Raw genomic sequence first — 19,048 nt, forward strand, 5'->3', positions numbered from 1 at the left:
ATCTGGAGGATGGTGTGGATTGCACTCTCAGCAAATTTGCGGATGATACTAAACTGGGAGGAGTGGTAGATACGCTGGAGGGCAGGGATAGGATACAGAGGGACCTAGACAAATTGGAGGATTGGGCCAAAAGAAATCTGATGAGGTTCAATAAGGATAAGTGCAGGGTCCTGCACTTAGGACAGAAGAATCCAATGCACCGCTACAGACTAGGGACTGAATGGCTAGGCAGCAGTTCTGCGGAAAAGGACCTATGGGTGACAGTGGATGAGAAGCTGGATATGAGTCAGCAGGGTGCCCTTGTTGCCAAGAAGGCCAATGGCATTTTGGGATGTATAAGTAGGGGCATAGCGAGCAGATCGAGGGACGTGATCGTTCCCCTCTATTCGACATTGGTGAGGCCTCATCTGGAGTACTGTGTCCAGTTTTGGGCCCCACACTACAAGAAGGATGTGGATAAATTGGAGAGAGTCCAGCGAAGGGCAACAAAAATGATTAGGGGTCTGGAACACATGACTTATGAGGAGAGGCTGAGGGAGCTGGGATTGTTTAGCCTGCAGAAGAGAAGAATGAGGGGGGATTTGATAGCTGCTTTCAACTACCTGAAAGGGGGTTCCAAAGAGGATGGATCTAGACTGTTCTCAGTGGTAGCAGATGACAGAACAAGGAGTAATGGTCTCAAGTTGCAGTGGGGGAGGTTTAGGTTGGATATTAAGAAAAACTTTTTCACTAGGAGGGTGGTGAAACACTGGAATGCGTTGCCTAGGGAGGTGGTGGAATCTCCTTCCTTAGAAGTTTTTAAGGTCAGGCTTGACAAAGCCCTGGCTGGGATGATTTAATTGGGGATCGGTCCTGCTTTGAGCAGGGGGTTGGACTAGATGACCTCCTGAGGTCCCAGGAAGGTGGAAGCTGTGTGAGCTGTGTGTCCTGCAGACAGGCTGCTCACAGAGAGAAGACTTCCCCAGAGTCCTGACCGGCTTCGTAGGGAGCAGGTCCAGAGCATCGCCCGGGGACCCCGTGACACGCCCCAGCACCGCACAGGATCCGATGTTATGCCCCTCAGCACCCCGTGGGACCTGGCACCTGTGCCCCCCGGAACCCTGCCAGTGGGACTGGTGTCTGTGCCCCCCCCAGCACCCCACCTGGGATCTGGCACCTGTGCCCCCCAGCGCCCTGTGGGACTGGTGTCTGTGCCTCCCATGCCCCACCTGGGATCTGGCATCTGTGCCCCCCCAGCACCCAGTGGGACTGCTGCCTGTGCCCCCCCAGTACCCTCTGTAGGGCTTGGTGTCTGTGCCTCCTGTGCCCCTCGTGGGACCTGGCATCTGTGCCCAGCACAGCTGCTGCCCGTGCCCCGGGAGCAGCCCTGTCAGCCACGCCCCTCACCTGCTGGTTGAGCTCCAGGATCTGGGTGTCGGCCTCGCTGCCCCCGTTGCGGGCAGCAGGCGGGTTTTTCCGGGTGATGTTGCTGGGGATGACATTGGTCACTCGGGTTGGCACCGGCATCGTCTTCGGGGCTGTAGGGGAGGTTCTCTGGGGGGCTGGAGAGAGCCGCCCAAGACAGCCAGAGGTTAGCACGGGTCCCAGTGCAGCCCCCCCAGCCCCAGCACAGCCCCACCCCAGTGCAGCCCCCCCCAAGCATAGGCACCCCCCAGCGTGCCCCACTCCCGGTACAGCTTGCTCCCAGAGCCCCTGCTCAGCACAGGCCCTGCCCTCTCCTGCGGGGTGCGGGACACGGGCATGCGGGGCGCGGGTGTCAGGGGCAGGGGGTCAGGCAGTTGCTGGCCAGGGGTCATATAGGGCTGCGCTGGGCAGGGGGTTGCAGACACAAACCATGGTGCAGGGTGGCACTGCCCAGAGCACAGGAGTCAGTCAGGACACCTGGGTTTCACGCCCTAAGTCCAGGGTCTTCCCTGCCTCAGTTTCCCCAGATGGGAGAACAGGACCTCCCCCATGGTGGTGCGGGCTGCGGGGGGGGTGTCATTCATTAGCAATTGTGGGGGGAAGGGGAGGGCACAAGAATGCCTATGGGGCAGCCCCATGGCCCTGTGGGCAGCGGGGTACAGATATCACCCCCCCGAACTGGTGCTCCCCCCTGCCAGGAGCATGCGGGGGAGGTGCCACGTACAGCCACGCACCTGCCCTAGCTCTGTGGCCCCCCCTTGTGGCCCCCAGAGCTCAGCAGGCTCCTCCCCTGCTGCGCCCCCCACCCCACCCTGCCCTGCCCTGCCCCAGCTCAGCAGGCCCCTCCCCGAGTGTGAGGAAGCGGGACTGTTCTTAATGTTTCCTCTGAATAGTGTGGGGGTGCCTCAGTTTCCCCTAGGCAGTTCTTAAGTATCTAGGTGGTGGGGTGAGGGTGTATGATCACTGCAGAGCCCTAGAGGGCAGGTGTGTGCAGGGGTCTGGAGACAGAGAATGGCCGACACCCTGTTTCCTGGCCACTGATGGCCTGGGCCCTTCCCCCCTGCAAGGTGAGAGCTAAAGGGTTGGAGAACAAAGGAATCAGGTGACCTCCTGGCCCGGGAAAGAGACAAAGCCCAGAGGAGGAGGGGCTGGAGGGAGTTTCAGTTTGGGGCTGGCTGGGACATGGAGTGAAGGGCAGACGGGGTTGTCTGGCTCACTGCCCCCCATAATGGACCCAGCTGAGGGGTCCTGTTCTCTGCACCTACAAGCTCTGTGTTAGACCATGTTCCTGTCGTCTAATAAACCTTCCGTTTTACTGGCTGGCGGAGAGTCACGTCTGACTGTGGAGTTGGGGGGCAGGACCCTCTGGCTTCCCCAGGACCCCGCCTGGGGGGACTCACTGTGGGAAGTGCACGGAGGGGCAGAGGAGGCTGAATGCTCCGAGGTCAGACCCAGGAAGGTGGAAGCTGTGTGAGCTGTGTGTCCTGCAGACAGGCTGCTCCCCGAGAGGAGACTTCCCCAGAGTCCTGCCTGGCTTCATGGGGAGCAGTTCCAGAGCATCGCCCGGGGACTCCGTGATACCGAGCCAGCCCCCACTCCCTGCACTCTGGGGAACCCGCCTGCCCCCAGGGCCTACGGGCTGTGCCCCTCCTCTAGCCACCCCCTCCCTCCGCTGACACTGCAATGCTGCAGGGCCTGTGCCAGGCCGGCACTCACTGCCAGCGGCTGGGTGGGGCAGGTGGATCTGCAGCAGGAGGATCCCCCATCACGCACCCCTTCACCGGCCCCCCACCCCATCCCTCACCCCTCTGCTGGCCTCCCGCCCCCTTGCCACCCATCCCCTTGCTGCCCCCGATCCATCACCGCCCCCCACCTCTGGGAGCACCCCACCCCTCCAAACCTACTTGGCACTCCCGAGCCACCAACACACTGCACGCGGCGCCATGCCACCCAGGGGCTGCCGGCGCAATGGGCAGGGCCCGACTGGCACCACCGGGGCAGGGGCTGGGGCAGGCAGCCGAAGGCCATGCTAGCAAGCTGTGCGACCCCGGCGGAGTCGGGATCCTGCAGGCGCAGGGGCGGGGGCGCCAGCTGCCTCCAGGGGTCGGCGACTTTACCTGCAGTGCCAATGGGTTTCTTGGGTTTGTTGAAGTTCTGATCACCTGGGTTTGGAGACGGTGCCACCTCTTGCCCTTGCCGTGCCAGCAGCGGGTTGTATTCCTTCCCATCGTAGTTGGCATCAAAGAATTTCTTAAACCACTGAATAAACTCAAAGTTATCCTGGAACTTCCCTTTCACCAGCTTCTCCACTGCGATGATCTGGAAGGACAGGCAGGGCGTGAGGGGCCAGCAGGCTCGTGCCCCCCCACTGCGCCCAAGGGTGAGCGCCAGGGCAGCTCCTGCAGGGTCAACTGGCATTTGCCCACAACCACAGCTGCCGATTCCTACCGGCTCCCTGGGCCTGTCTCAGCCAGTCCAAAGCATTGGTGGGGGCAGGGGGTGCTGGTGGGGAGTGGCTGGCGGGCATGCGGGGGGTGCTGGCTGGCACAGGGAGGTGCTGGTGGGGGGTGGCTGGCAGCCACGTGGGAGGGGTACTGGCAGGAATGTGGGGGCGTTGGTGGGCACAGGGGATGCTGGCAGGGGGTGGCTGGTGGGCATGCAGGGGCTGCTGACTGGCACAGAGGGAGGCTGGAAGGCATGGGGAATCTTGCATGGGGTGACTGGCAGGTATGCGGGGTTCTTGGCAGAGGGGTGACCGGTAGGTGTGGGGGCTGCTGGCAGGCATGCGGGGGTGTTGTTGTGGGTATGCATGCGGGGGTGCTGGCGGCTATTCTGCAGGGTGCTGGCAGGTATACTGGAGCATGCTGGTGGGCACAGGGGGAGGCTGGCAGGCATGCAGGGGGGTTCTGGTGGGGGGTGGCCTGCAGGTACAGGGGGAGGCTGGCAGGCACACATGGGGTTCTGGTGGGGGGTGGCTGGCAGGCATGCAGGGGGGTTCTGGTGGGGGGTGGCCTGCAGGCACAGGGGGAGGCTGGCAGGCACACATGGGGTTCTGGTGGGGGGTGGCTGGCAGGTACAGGGGGAGGCTGGCAGGCACACATGGGGTTCTGGTGGGGGGTGGCTGGCAGGTATGGGGGGGCTGGCAGATATGCTGGAGGGTGGTCATGGGCACAGAGGGTGCTGGTGGGCATGGGGAGGCTGGCAGGGAGTGGCTGGCAGGTACAGGGGGAGGCTGGTAGGCATGGGGGGAGGGAGGGAGGCTGGTGGTTCTGTCTTGTCCGCACTCGCCTCAGGCTCCCAGGTGGGCTTCCAACCCCCGGATCTCTGACACCGGGGTCCCCACATTCCAGGGGTCACTGACCCCTGGGCACGCGGCTCAGCGCCTGGCAGGGCAGTCAGGAGAGGGGCCCAGCCCCCTTCCAGGCCGTATGGCACCCGAGTGACTGGGGCAGAGGGTGAGCAGTCCAGGCCCTCAGGTCAGTCCAGCTAACTGGGCCCCCACGTGCCGAGCCGCAGGGCAGATGGGAGCAGTGCCCGGCAGGGACCCACCTTGTCCACCCCCATCTTCTTGAAGGCGGCCTGCAGCACCTTGAAGTTGTGGATGAATTCGTGCTCCAGCTTGGCCTGGAACTTCACCTTCCGCAGGTGCACGCAGCCCGGGAAGAGCATGTCCATGAACTGGCAGTAGGCAGCACCTGCGGGCATAGGGTTGCCAACTTTCTGATGGCACAAAACCAAAACCCTGCCCCACCCCTTCTCCGGAGCCCTGCCCCCGCTCGGTCCTTCCCCCTTCCTCCCTCACTCGCTCTCCCCCACCCTCACTCACTTTCACTGGGCTGGGGCACAGGGTTGGGGGGCGGGGGCTCTCTTGTGGGGTGCAGGCTCTGTGTATAAGGGGTTTGGGTGCAGGAGGGGGCTCAGGGCTGAGGCAGGGGGTTGGGGAGCAGCAGAGGGTTCAGGGTCCCGTGGCACTTCCCACGTCTCCCAGGGCGTGGCCGCCAAGTCCCTGCAGCCCCTCGGCGCATGGGCGGCCGGGGAGGCTCCAGCCCCGCAGCTCCCATTGGTCGTGGTTCCCAGCCAATGGGAGCTGCGGAGCCGGCACTCGGGGGTGGGGGGTAGAGCGTGGCACCTCCCTGGCTGTCCATGCATGCAGGGGCTGCAGGAACCTGGTGGCCACTTCCGGGAGCTGCGCGGAGCCAGGGCAGGCAGGGAGACTGCCTCAGACCTGGGGCCCTGCTGACCAGACTTTTATCGGCCCAGTCAGCAGTGCCAACCGGAGCCGCCAGGGTCCCTTTTCCACCGGCCCTTCCGGTCAAAAAACGGACACCTGGCACCCTATGCAGGCAGCGCAGGTGCTTCCATGCCTGCCAGGAACGGCACAGCTCTGCCAACGCCCCCCCAGTCCCTGGATCCCGAACCTGGGCCCCCCCTTGCCCTGCAACCTCTGGCAGGGACAGGGCAGGAGTTGGGGGCTCGGCTGGTCAGAGGGCACCTCTCCCCAGCTAGGACAGGGCAGGGGCTGAGGACTCAACCGCCCAGAGGGCACCTCTCCACGGCTGGGCTGGCTGGCTGGGGCAGAGCCACTGGGCCCCTCCTGCCCTTGCCCCTCGAGCAGTTCTGGGCCCAGGACCCCTACCTGAGCAGAGCTGTTCGATCTTGGTGTAGTTGAGGTGCAGGGAATCATTGACCCAGGCTAGCATGTCATGGCGACTCAGGTTCTCGCTGGTCACGGATGTGGAATACACATTGACGGCCATGCCCCAGCTGGTGCACAGAGAGAGGGTATCATGGCAGGCTCGGCAACCCAGGCCCCCTTCCCCCCGCCATGGGGCCCCGCGGGCCACGGGCTGCTCCAGCTCAGCTCCCCGCCCAGCAGGGCCAGGGCCGGGGCCAGTGGGCAGCGTCTCCTCCATCCCAGGAGCCAGCCTGGGTCGCCTGCCACCCATCTGTGCTCAGGTGGGAAGTGTCCCCAGGAAACACTGGGCTCCCCAGTGTGCCCGGCTCAGCCTGCGGGTCCCGGGGCAATGGATGCTGGGCTGTGCAGGGCCATTGGCACATGACGTCCCCTGCTGGGGGCAATGCATGCCAGGGGCCGGGGGCAATGCAGGCTGTGGGTACACACCGTGCCCTGCTGGGAGAGCTTCCCCTGCAGGTGCTCCTTGAAAGCAGAACGTCACCAGGCTTTAGCCCAGCAAAGGGCAAGGGTGGGGAGTGGGGGCGCCCAAGAACCCCTCTTGGAAGCAGGTGCTGGGAGCAAACACCCCATGCGATGGAAAGGGCGACGGGATGAGTGAGGAATGTGCACGGCCAGGGCTCAGTGCCCTAGTGCCCCCACTCCCCACAGCCCGGCCCCCCACTGAGCCTCCTACCCTCAGCACTGGGTCTGAGGGGACAGCGTCCCCTAGTGCAGTGGTTCTCAAGCTGGGGTCTACAGACCGCAGAGGGCCTGCATGGCCTAGCCATTAACCCGACACACCCGCTATTTCGGTTTGCACCACACCCTCCCGGGGTACGGCCAGCGCCGCAGCGCTCATGGCACAAGTGTCAATGTAAAACAGTCACTGCCTAGGACAGCAAATCAGAAGCAACAACTTGTTTTTTTCTGAGACATCTGGCGGGTGGAAGTGGAATATTTGTATCATGTGCGAGCAAATTACATTAAAATGGAGACGTTTTTAAAAGGCCCTAATTCTAATCCTGCAGGCTGTGCTGAAGCCAAGGACAACGCACAGCCAAGGAGGAGGAAACAAGTGAAGGACGGAAAGTTTGAGGAAAGCGACAGTGATTTCGGTGTTATGGAACTTGGCGACAGATGAGCACAATGCGTTGTGTGCGTACAGATCCCATCCACCGGAGCAGTGAAACCTGCAAACCTGAACCCACAACTCCCAGCAAGGCACTGGAGTGTAAAGACAAATCCAGAGACTTTGTCCAACAAGAGAGAGAGGCATATAATCCACAGCCAACGCAAATGACAAATGTAACATTGGTTCCTGGCAAGGCTCTGAAAGCATCTTTCTCTCCAGCACTTTGGATTGCAGAGTGAAAACTGCCCTGGCACCGGAGACGAACCGCTTCTCCCAGCGGCTGTAGAAATGTGCATCGTGCTGGTAAGCAAAGCTGCAGCGAAGAAACTTAAGGCTACGCCACTTTCGAAGGACATGGCTAGGAGGAGAACTGACGAGAAATGCCGCCAAACCGTACATGTGAACAGTTTGCAGTTCAGCTTGAGGCGACAGCTGCTGTCGGCAGTGCAGAACGACAAGTTCTTGGTCATTATATGTTTGGCTGCGGGAAATTCTGGAAGATTTTCTTTTTTGTCAGGAGCTACCGGACAGGAGAAGAGGTCAGGACGAGTTCAGGGCTCATGACAGCTGAATTGCTGAACTGGGAGAAGTGTTGCTCTTTGCACGGATGGTGCAGCTGCCATGACAGGCCATAGGAGCAGTGTCGTAGCAAGAATCCGCGCCCGAAACCTGCAGGTGACGAACACACTGTCTGTTGCCTCGCCAGGCCCTTGCAGCAAAGAGACTGGGACCCGAATTCCATGATGTGCTAAATGCAGCTGAGACCGTTGTGAATTTTGCCGTTTTGCCAAGTCGCGGTTAGCGCTGGGAGCAGGACGTGACAAGTTACCGTTCCCTGCGGCAGCGTGCTGGCTGTCTCGCGGCAGCCTGGCCGAGTTCTGGAGCTTCGCACGCAGCAGCTGCTGGGTTTTCTTTCTGTGCACGAGCCCGAGGTCATGGCACTTCTCTGCCCCGACGTGCAGCGCGACACTCGCCGGCCCACAGACACTGTCACTTGCGGGATGCGCGACAGCCAGGCCCGGGGCCCAGAGAGCAGCTCTTCGGAAGAAAGCCGAGTTTGGGACACGGAGACTGAGCGGGGGAATCTCAGACCTGGGTCCGCCACTGAGTGGATTTCTGGACACTTCCAGCACCGCCTCACCGCGGGAGAGAGACGTGGCCGCGCCCCGTCCACGTCCGCAGAGCACTTTGCGCTGGGTCCGGGCTCTGTGCTCAGCGTTTGCTGGAGCTGCTCGAGCAGACCCCTGGCCAGGCGCCGCGGCGGAGCCCCAGAAGCAATGGAAGTTGCTGGTTTTCCCTACGCCATATCTCTGAGCAGCCCCAGTGGCACCATGTCACTGGGCCCAGGCTCCGAAGGGGCCCCAGCCCAGCCTGCTCGCCCCGGCAGCTCTTCTCTGCTCCCAGCCCCCTGCCCACCGCTCGGGCTCCTTTCCACCCCCTGGCCACAGCTGGGGCTCAGAGAGTTGGAGCCCAGTGCCGCCTGTCTGGGGCTTTGGCCCTCCCCCCACAGCTCCGCGCCACCGGGGCTGACCCTTCCTCTCCTCCCCCAGCTCCCCGGGGCCGTCGCCAGGGCTGATTCTCCCCCTCCGCCCCTGAGCTCCCCGCATTGCTGCCAGAGGGCTGGCCACCAACCCCCCCAGCTCCTTTCTGCCCAGGGCTGAGCCTGACCCCCCAAGCCCTGCTGCCTGACACCTCACGTCGCCACCCCCACCCAGACGTTCCTCCACGCCCCACCCGTGGAACACACCCGACGTTTCTGGTAATCTGGGCATGTGTTCGTTTGCTCTGGTCAGTTGGGAAGATCAAAAGGAACAAATGCCGTTTTTTGTCAAAAAAGTCGGGATGGCCAGGACAGGGCTTCAAAAGGGAACTGCCCCAGCCAAAAGGGGGCGTATGGTCACCCCACCGCCAGGCAACTGGGTCGACTGGAGTGGGGGCAGACCCCGGCCTGGCTGGCTGCACCATTTCCAAGAGGCCAGAGCAATTCCCCACCCTGGCCCTGGCCCGGCCCCAGCTGCGCTCCCAGCTCAGCCTGACAGATGCCATCACTTCCGAGCAGGACTGGTGAGTGTGGCCAGGGGCAGGGGGTGAGGGAGTGGGTCTCTGGGGGACTTGTGAGGGGATGCTGGGCTGCAACGAAGCGGCCTCTGGCAGCACACTACTGAGAGTATCAATTCAGGACAAACTGCTTAGAGCAGGGCAGTCACAGCCCAAGGCTGGGGTTTCTCCACTTCTAAGGCACACCAAACCAGCCAGACAGAGAGGACTTCAGTCTCACCCCACTGGCTAACCACAAGTCACACAAGCAATTCCCTCAGACACTCCAGTTTCCCAGTATCCCCACCAGTGCCCCTCGTTGTGGGGACAGATGGTTATGAAAACCAATACCCCAGTAAAAGAACAAAGGGTCCCTTGATCCCAAAGGACCAAGCCCCAGACCCAGGTCAATATACAAATCAGATCTTACCCACAGCTCACACTGTTGCCAATCCTTTAGAATCTAAAATCTAAAGGTTTATTCATAAAAAGAAAGAAATACAGATGAGAGCTAGAGTTGGTCCAAGTAATCAGTTACATACAGCAAGCAAGTTCCAAACACAAGCTGCCCAGCACATTGCCTGAAAGCCTTAAAGTCCTCTCCATAGACATGTCCTTGCTGAGTCCCAAGATGTATCTGCCTTCTCTCAGTGGGTCAGTTGTACAGATGATGGTCCTTGATGGGCCATCAAGCAGGCTAGGCAGAGCTGATCTGTCTGGGGTGTCACCCAGAAGCATAACACAAGTTTAAAATACAGACAGTATAGAACCAATACTTATAACTTTAAATACAAAAATGATACATGCAAACAGATAGCAAAATCACAACCAGCCAACCATAACCTTGTCTTAGACACCTTATTTGACCCCCTTTGTACAAGATTTGGTGCCACTACAGGACCTTGGTTGCAACAATGATCTATACGGTCACAGTTCATGTCAATAATGTCACACTCCCAATGCAAAATTGATGCAGGAAGGGATGACACAAACATCTCTGACTGCATCCCAAGGGCTCCCTCCCCATCCTTGGTTCTGTCTTACTACAGCTTGTACTGGGTTAGAAGCCGTATCCGTGTATAACAGAAACAGTTTATCAAAGTCATGGTCAATAACATGATTGAATCTTTTTACAAACTCAAGATAAAACTTGGTTAGAACAGTGGATTGGATCTGCTCTTGCATCATGGTTCCTGTATGTCTTATGTGATCTTGCCAAGAGCTAAAGAAAATAGCTATTTTATCCATACAAGCTCTGGCAAATGTTTGGAACCCAATTAACATCAAGTCAATGTAGATATTAATGTTGTTCATTGTATAGGAATCTTGGCATTTAGCCTTGAAAGCAATATGGTAGTGTGCCTCAGTTTCCCTTTTCCTACAGCACATCAGGTCTGGAAGTCTTTTCTCCTGTGAAAAGTTCCAAGACTGTTCATAGGCACTAACTGTGAAACATCAGTATAGCAAGGCCTTTTAACACAAAATGTGTTTATGTATCTCTTAACACGTTCTAGGGTTTTCCCAAAGAATTAGGCGCACTGTGCATTTTTACAGTGCTTGGTAACAGCAACGCATTAGTTACAAAAATCACAATTAGCAACAACAACAAATCCATTGCAAGTGTCCATCTACAATCATTTTTGTCATGCCCCACCTTTGGCTCAATACCACTGGGGTTTGGGCATTTTAGGACTACCCTGTGGCTTCCCTTTGCACAATTAAGTTATCTTTTTCCTCCTTGTCCTGTAGAATCAAACCCTGATTTCTCTTGCTTAACAGAATTCACTGGTTGATTGGGTGTGCGCTCTTTGCTAACAGCTATTAGCAAATTTCAGAGCAGCAGCCGTGTTCGTCTGTATCCACAAAAAGAACAGGAGGACTTGGGGCACCTTAGAGACTAACCCATTTATTTGAGCATGAGCTTTTGTGAGCTACAGCTCACTTCATCCGACGCATTCAGTGGAAAATACAGTGGGGAGAGCATAAGCTTTCATGAGCTACAATATAAATCTCCCCACTGTATTTTCCACAGCATGCATCCGATGAAGTGAGCCGTAGCTCACAAAAGCTTAGGCTCAAATAAATTGGTTAGTCTCTAAGGTGCCACAAGTCCTCCTGTTCTTTTAGCTATTAGCAAGTCTTTTCTCCCTCTGTCAGCCAGGTAATTTTCATCAACAGAGACAGGAGCCTGTTCACCAGTTTTCAGATCCTTAACTGCTACCGATTCCAAGGCTGGACTCTGTCTTAAAGATACCACACAAATCCAGAGAGTCCGACGGTGAGAGTTTGCTTGCTCTCCCCGGCATCCTTAAGCATTCAGCCCCACAACTGTTCTGCTCTGAAACACCAGGAACCAAATCTGTCCTCAGACCCTAAGACACAGACGGTTCACTCACAGAATCAGCATAGAGAGATTCCTCTCTCAACAACCTTGTCTCCCCAACGAGCTGGCCCAACACAGCCACTTGGCTACAGGGCTCTTCAACTTTCTTAACAGCTTTCCCTCCGTCTGAGACCTTCTCAAAGCTCTCCACACTGGATCGCTCAACAGGAAAGTCAGTGGATCCATTCACACCAGAAAATTTCTGGCTGTTAGGAACTGAAACTTCCTTGATCAAATCACTTCCACACCCTTCAGCTGCAGCCAATTGCTTGCACAGACCACCCTGAACAATCTTCTCTTCAGGAATCTAAGCACCAGTTCATCTTTACCTTGCTCCACAGAAGCATTGCTCTGCTGAGCCACTACCAACTCCTGAGTTTTACTTACACCCAGAATCACCTCTGGCCCATCAGGCAGATTCCTACACAATCCCCTTTCTGGCAAACTGCTAGGTTTCATAGTCACAAGGTCAGAGGCATTCTCCTTCCCTTTGCCACACACAAGTTCAGGAATCTTTTCCTTCTTGCTACAGGTTTCCACACCCTCAGTAGGTAACACAATCAAATCACCTTTCTGCTCTCCTTGTGCCCTGGCTAGGATCTCACCCTGATTAGACAGAGTTGCTGCACCCTTTCCCAACCACACACTAGCAACAGGCAAAATACAAGCACCAGAATTGTCTGGGCTCTGGGATTTTGCTAGGACACGAACGGGATGCGACCTAGTTACAGGGCCATTCTCCCGAGCAGACACAAACTTAGGACCCTTCCCTTCCTGGGGTTTAGCTGAATCCAGAACCAGCTCTGAGACACCTGCACAACCCTAAACCATCACAGGCTGAAAGGCCCCTTCTGTCTGCTCCACAGACAAAGAAGAGCAGGACACACTTTCTCCTTTCCCAGACACACAGCTTGGGATCTCATTCCCCTTGTCCCAGCACACAGGGCTGGTCACAGATAACTGCTTGGAGATCAGGGTAGCTCCCTCCACAGGCAAGTCAATACCCCTGACAGACACAGACACATTCCCTTCACTGTCCCAATTCTCCACCCAGCTAACAGGTAAGGTCCAGGGACACTCCTCTTCCACTCTCCTCGCCTTCCCACCCTGCTGACTAGACACAGCCATCAGCTCACAAGGCTGCCTAGGCTCATCCAGACTTTCCCTGCCTTCCTCTCCCTTGTCCCAGCACCCAGGGGTGGTTACAGACAAATACTGGGAGAGTGGGGCAGCTTCCTTACCAGGCAAACTGCTGTTCTCCACACTACACTGAGCTACTTCCAGCAAATCGCAGTCACCCTGTCCAGGTTCACTTTACAAGCTGAACAATCCATCCCCCATCAAAAATCCCCCCTTTCCTTCCTCAGTTAGGGCTTCCACCTGACCATTCACTTGAGATCTTTCTGTGCTTGATTGAATCCCAGATTCACTATTGAGACATTAGACAGACATTCAGACACTTCACTCACAGACAAACAGCCATTTCCCACCAGGTTAGAGTCCCCCTCCCCTGGTCAGAGCACAATGGGTTAAACACAGACAACTGCTCAGAGTCATACAACATGCCAACAGGGCCGTCCCTGGTACTATTCTGGGGGGCTGGCCCCAGGCCTCAGCGGTTTGGGGGGGCGGGGCTGGCTTGGGGGGCAGGAGGGAACCATCCCCCAGCACTCGCTGGCGGTGCGGCTGGGGCCAGGTTGCTGCACTTCCCGCCGCCGGTGAGCGCAGGCCTGACTCTGCTGCAGTCCTCAGGGGAGTGGGGGCGAGGCTGGGGCAGGAAGAGGCAGGGCTGGGGCAGAGTGGGGGGGTTTGGGGAAGGGGTGGAGTGGGGGCGGAGCAGGGGCAGGGGGCCTGGGGAAGAGACGGGGCAGGGGCAGGGGCTGGGGCTGGGGCAGTACGCAGCTGCGCAGAGCACCAGGGAATGCGGTGCCCCAAGTTTCCTGGTGCCCCATGCAGCTGCGTACTTTGCCCATGGGTAGGGACGGCCCTGCAGGCCGACATAGTTATAAACTGGACTTTCAAGAGGATCCCGTTTCTGCTGTTCTTCCCTTGCTTTTTTGACTTCAGCTCCAAGTCTGGCAGTTTCTTGTTGCATCTGGCGAACCCTCTCCTCTCTGCGAGCCCTTTCCTCTCTTTCAGCAGCTTCTCTTTCACATTCAGCCCTTTTTCCTTTCGCTTCTCTCCGTCTTTTAGCACCTCTTTTTTCCAGCTGGACCAAGACTTGCTTCTCTCTCATTCGACTTTCTGTCAGGTTTTGATTACGTTCAAACTGCAGGCTGTCTCTCAGGGCTTGCAGCTTCATTGCTTCTGCTGATTCTTTCTGGCTCTTGGTCACTGCTCTTTAACCAACAAAACTCTCATTCCCAAAATTCAAATTTGGACAGCGTGCAGTTCTGATCCAAAGCTTAATTGACCTGGCTCAGTAGCACAACTACACCACTGTAACAAAGCGGCCTTTGGCGGGACACAACTGAGAGTATCAATTCAGGACAAATTGCTTAGAGCAGGGCAGTCACAGCCCAAGGCTGGGGTTTCTCCACTTCTAAGGCAAACCAAACCAGCCAGATAGAGAGGACTTTGGTCTCACCCCACTGGCTAACCACAAGTCACACAAGCAATTCCCTCGGACACTCCAGTTTCCCAGTATCCCCACCAGCAGCGCTCCCTATAGGGACGAATGGTTATGAAAACCAATACCCCAGTAAAAGAAAAAAGGTTCTCTCGATCCCAAAGGACCAAGCCCCAGACCCAGGTCAATATACAAGTCAGATTTTACCTACAAATCACGCTGTTGTCAATCCTTTTGAATCTAAAATCTAAAGGTTTATTCATAAAAAGAAAGAAATATAGATGAGAGCTAGAGTTGGTTGAATGGAATCAATGACACACAGCAATGGCCAAGTTCTTGGTTCAGGCTTGTAGCAGGGATGGAATAAACGGCAGGTTCAAATCCAGTCTCTGGAGAACATCCCCAGCTGGGATGGGTCATCAGTCCTTTGTTCAGAGCTTCAGTTTGTAGCAAGGTTCCTCCAGAGGTCAAAAGCAGGATTGAAAACAAAATGGAGAAGACGCAGCTGCCTTTTATAGTTTCTTGCCATGCGGCCTGTGCTTCCTTTGTTCCAAAAACAAGCTGCCCAGCACATGGCCTGAAAGCCTGGCTGAGTCCCAAGGCGTGTCTGCCTTCTCTCAGTGGGTCAGTTGTATCCCTGATGGTCCACAATGGGCCATCAAGCAGGTTAGGCAGAGCTGATGCCAACTTGTCTGGGGTGTCCCCCAGAAGCATAGAACATGTTTGAAATACAGACAGTTTAGAGCCAATGCTTATAACTTTAAATACAAAAATGATACATGCATCCAGATAGCATAATCCTAACCAGCCAACCATAATCTTGTCTTAGACACCTTATTTGACCCCCTTTGTACAAGATTTGGTGCCACTATAGGACCTTGGTTGCAACAATGATCTATACGGTCACAGTTCATGTCAATAATGTCACATGGGCATCAGGAGTCGGGGCTGTGTGGCACGGCCTGGGCACACCCCCGAGGGGAAGGGGCAGGCTGATAGCACAGGGCCGGGTGGGCCAGTGTGCGTCTGGCAACTGCTGGTTCGTAGACAGTGCCCTTGCGCTGGGCTGGGTGGAGTGGGGACGGCCCCACCATGCCATGCCCCATTGCCCCTGGCCGGCCTCTTGCTCTGGGGACTGACCCCCCCACGCTGTGTTCCATTGCCCCCATGGGACCCCACAAAAGGTTAATCCGGCCCTGCTGCCCGGCCAGCCATGGAGAACGACGGATGAGTTTGCAAACCCCAGGGCAGACGGACTCTGCAGTCGGATGCAGGCAGGCCTAGCTCTGAGACACTGTCCCAAAGCCGGGGGGGGGGGGGGGGGAGCGGGAGGGAGGAGTGAACGCAACACTGTGCAGTCAGTTCTCAGCTGGTTCACATGCATCCAAACGGGGTATAGCAACAAAAACCACTTTCAGATGCTCTGCTGCCCCCGGCACAGCGCTCCCCAGTGAGCCCCCATTCTGCCGCCCCCGGCACAGCACCCCCCAGTGAGCCCCACTCTGCGACCCCCGGCACAGCGCTCCCCAGTGAGCCCCCATTCTGCCGCCCCCGGCACAGCACCCCCCAGTGAGCCCCACTCTGCGACCCCCGGCACAGCGCCCCCCAGTGAGCCCCTCTCTGCCGCCCCCTGGCACAGCGCCCCCCACTGAGCCCCCACTCTGCCGCCCCCGGCACAGCGCTCCCCAGTGAGCCCCCATTCTGCCGCCCCCGGCACAGCACCCCCCAGTGAGCCCCTCTCTGCCAACCCCGGCACAGCGCCCCCCAGTGAGCCCCTCTCTGCCAACCCCGGCACAGCGCCCCCCAGTGAGCCCCACTCTGCCGCCCCCGGCACAGCACCCCCGAGTGAGCCCCACTCTGCCGCCCCCGGCACAGCACCCCCCAGTGAGCCCCACTCTGCCACCCCCTGGCACAGCACCCCCCAGTGAGCCCCCACTCTGCCACCCCCGGCACAACGCCCCCCAGTGAGCCCCACTCTGCCGCCCCCTGGCACAGCACCCCCCAGTGAGCCCCCACTCTGCTGCCCCCGGCACAGCATCCCCCAGTGAGCCCCCACTCTGCCACCCCCGGCACCTGAGCCTTCTCCGGAGGTCCCACCACAGAAGCAGCCAGGACCCTGCTTATCCCGGGACAGCAGAGGGTGACGCTGCTGTCAGTCATGCCGAGAGGCAAGCTGCCCCCTCCACCCTGGGGCTGGAGTGGATTCCCCTCTCCTCCTGGGATCAATGCAGAGCCACCCCCATGTGCCGTGGGGCAGAGAGGGAGCCCTGGCCTGGATTTGCACCACTCCTGCTTTCTGGCTCCGTGCTGCACATTTCAGTCTCACCACCAGGGGGAGCCCCTTGAAAGGCAGAACCGGGCGCCTGGCAGCTGTCTACACTGCAGCAGGGACCCAGGCTGGGCAGACAGACAGGCACTAGGGGGGCTGCAGCTAGTGCCTAAAACTAGCAGGGTGGGTGCCGCGGCTAAAACAGCCCCCCGGACCCCCAGCCTGCCCTCGGGTGGCTAGCCAGGATCTCCGCCCAGCGGCTGCATCCACACTGAACTAACAGCTCAAGCCCCACTCGTGCCGGTCTCTCCGCCCAGGCTGGGAGCTTGTCCCCCAGGGCAGCACAGACATGGCCAGCAGGGGGGAAGCAAGCAGCCCTGGGTGTGGGGAGAGGAAGAGCGCAGCCCAGGGGGAGGGGGGAAGCTAGCAGCCAGCACCAGCTCCCTGCCCTGTGCCCAGGCTTTGCCCTGCCCAGGGTGGGCACGAGGCAGCCAGCGCTGCCCTGTTTGCACACAGCCCCTCTGTGCCCAGTCCCTGGGGCTGGAGGGGCTGCCAGGCAGCCTGTGCCCTCCCGCACCGGCAGCCCCCGCCCGGGGAGAGGCAGCCCCCAGCGCTCCCAGCAGAGTCACCTGGACGAGGCTCTGGCCTGCTGCGGCCCCAGTACTCAACAGGGTGCTGCCCCCCCGGGGCACTGAGCCGCTGTGTCACAGAGCCCCCCCCTTCCCAGCCAATCAGACGGCAGGACTGGGGGCACCTCACCACCAGCCACACGCACACAAAGGGCAGGGGCACAGGTCTAGCTGGGGGGAGGGGGGAGGGCACTGGCTATGGGGAAACCTGGTGGGGGTGCGACTGGATCTTGGGAGAGACTCCCTGGCAGGGGGGCCCGTCCTGGGAAGGGCTGGGGGCTCCGTCACTCCCCAGCAGGGAGATGGGGCTGGCGGGCGGGCGGGGGGGGTCTCCCCAGGAAGGGCTGGGGGCCCTGTGCTGGGATGTTTAGGCTCAGACCAGACACAGCCTGGCTCCAAGGGGGATGGACAAGCTGCGCCCCCACTCCCCAGGGCCTAGCCAGCCAGGCTCACCCATGTGAGGCGGAGCGGGGGCTCTGACAGGGCAGGTGTCCCCGGGCCCAGACCCTGTCTCAGGCCAGCCCTTGCTGACTGCCCAGAGCTCTTGGCCTGGCTCCCCACTTGGGCAGCACTGGCTGTAGCTGGGTCTGGCTGTGCTGCCTGGCGGGTCCCGGCCCCATGGGAGGGGAGAACAGGGGGCCAGGCCCACTACCCTGCACCAATCCCTACTCGGCCCCCCGTGGCCCGAGCCAGGTGATCCCCCTGGGGGTCTGCTCCAGCTCTGGGCTATGCCAGAGAGGTTCCCCCACCAGTGCCAGTGTCCCCTCAGGGACCAGTCCCCACGGCGCAGTGCTCAGCAGCGGGCTCTGGCCGGCGTGGGCTGGGGGGGAGCAAGGCCCTGTGTGACGAAGTGGGACTGTTCTTAATGGTTCCTCTGAATAGTGTGGGGGTGCCTCAGTTTCCCTATGCAGTTCTTAAGTCTCTACGGGGTGGGGTAAGGGTGTATGATCCTTGCAGAGCCCTAGAGGGCAGGTGTGTGCAGGAGTCTGGACACAGAGAATGGCCGACACCCTGTTTCCTGGCAGCTGATGGCCTGGGCCCTTCCCCCCTGCAAGGTGAGAGCTAAAGGGTTGGAGAACAAAGGAATCAGGTGACCTCCTGGCCCGGAAAGGGACAAAGCCCAGGGGAAGAGGGACTGGAGGGAGTTTCAGTTTGGAGCTGGCTGGGACATGGAGTGAATTGCAGACGGGGTTGTCTGGCTCCCTGCCCCCCAAAATGGACCCAGCTGAGGGGTCCTGTTCTCTGCACCTACAAGCTCTGTGTTAGACCATGTTCCTGTCATCTAATAAACCTCTGTTTTACTGGCTGGCTGAGAGTCCCGTCTGACGGCGAAGTTGGGGAGCAGGACCCTCTGGCTTCCCCAGGACCCAGGAAGGTGGGAGCTGTGTGAGCTGTGTGTCCTGCAGACAGGCTGCTCCCAGAGAGGAGACTTCCCCAGAGTCCTGCCTGGCTTCATGGGGAGCAGTTCCAGGGCATCGCCCAGGGACTCCGTGACACCCTGCTAGCCGCTGCCTGGGAGCCCGAGGGCCAGCTGCCCTCCCCAGACTGCTGCCCAGCAAGGCCAGGAGCACGCTGGCACCGGCTGCACGCATTGGCCACACCGTGCTAGGACGGGGTGGTGCCCCCGTGCAGGACGCAGGCTCGGACCCAGTGGGGGGTGGCCATGGGAGCCCGAAGGGCTGGAGCCAGGGTAGAACAGCCCGGAGCCAGCCCGCGGGGTGGAGCTGCCCTGCCAGGAGTCACTCTGTGCAGGGGGTTCCTGGGGAAACGTTAAGCTGATAAGCGGTTTACAGGGGTTCCCATTTTGCCTCAATCGCGTCTTAATCCGCCCGAGATCGGCCACAGGGTACGTTACAAGGGCTCAGGCCAGCAGCTCTGCCCAGGAGTTTGTCAGGGTCAGGCGCTCCAGCTGGCAAGCCCACATGAACCCCTCCTTGGCATGCCCGCGCT

General features: G+C 59.1%; 1 protein-coding gene across 4 annotated transcripts in view; it reads right to left on the reverse strand.

Annotated features, from left to right (window-relative positions):
- Positions 1-19,048, reverse strand: part of MAPRE3 (microtubule associated protein RP/EB family member 3) — a 73,721-nt gene that overhangs the window by 3,507 nt on the left and 51,166 nt on the right. For 3 of the 4 annotated variants that reach the window (XM_073335453.1, XM_073335451.1, XM_073335452.2), the window contains 4 exons: positions 6,041-6,168; positions 4,954-5,099; positions 3,522-3,723; positions 1,387-1,541 (listed from right to left, as the gene is read on the reverse strand). In XM_073335453.1, the coding sequence (XP_073191554.1) occupies positions 1,387-1,541; positions 3,522-3,723; positions 4,954-5,099; positions 6,041-6,161 (624 nt within the window). In that variant the 5' untranslated portion in view covers positions 6,162-6,168. The remainder of the gene's footprint in view (positions 1-1,386; positions 1,542-3,521; positions 3,724-4,953; positions 5,100-6,040; positions 6,169-19,048) is intronic. The other variant, XM_073335450.1, reaches the window with a different exon arrangement.

The sequence above is a fragment of the Lepidochelys kempii genome, chromosome 3 (genome assembly GCF_965140285.1).
Source record: "Lepidochelys kempii isolate rLepKem1 chromosome 3, rLepKem1.hap1, whole genome shotgun sequence".
In the NCBI taxonomy this organism is placed as follows: Eukaryota; Metazoa; Chordata; order Testudines; family Cheloniidae; genus Lepidochelys; species Lepidochelys kempii.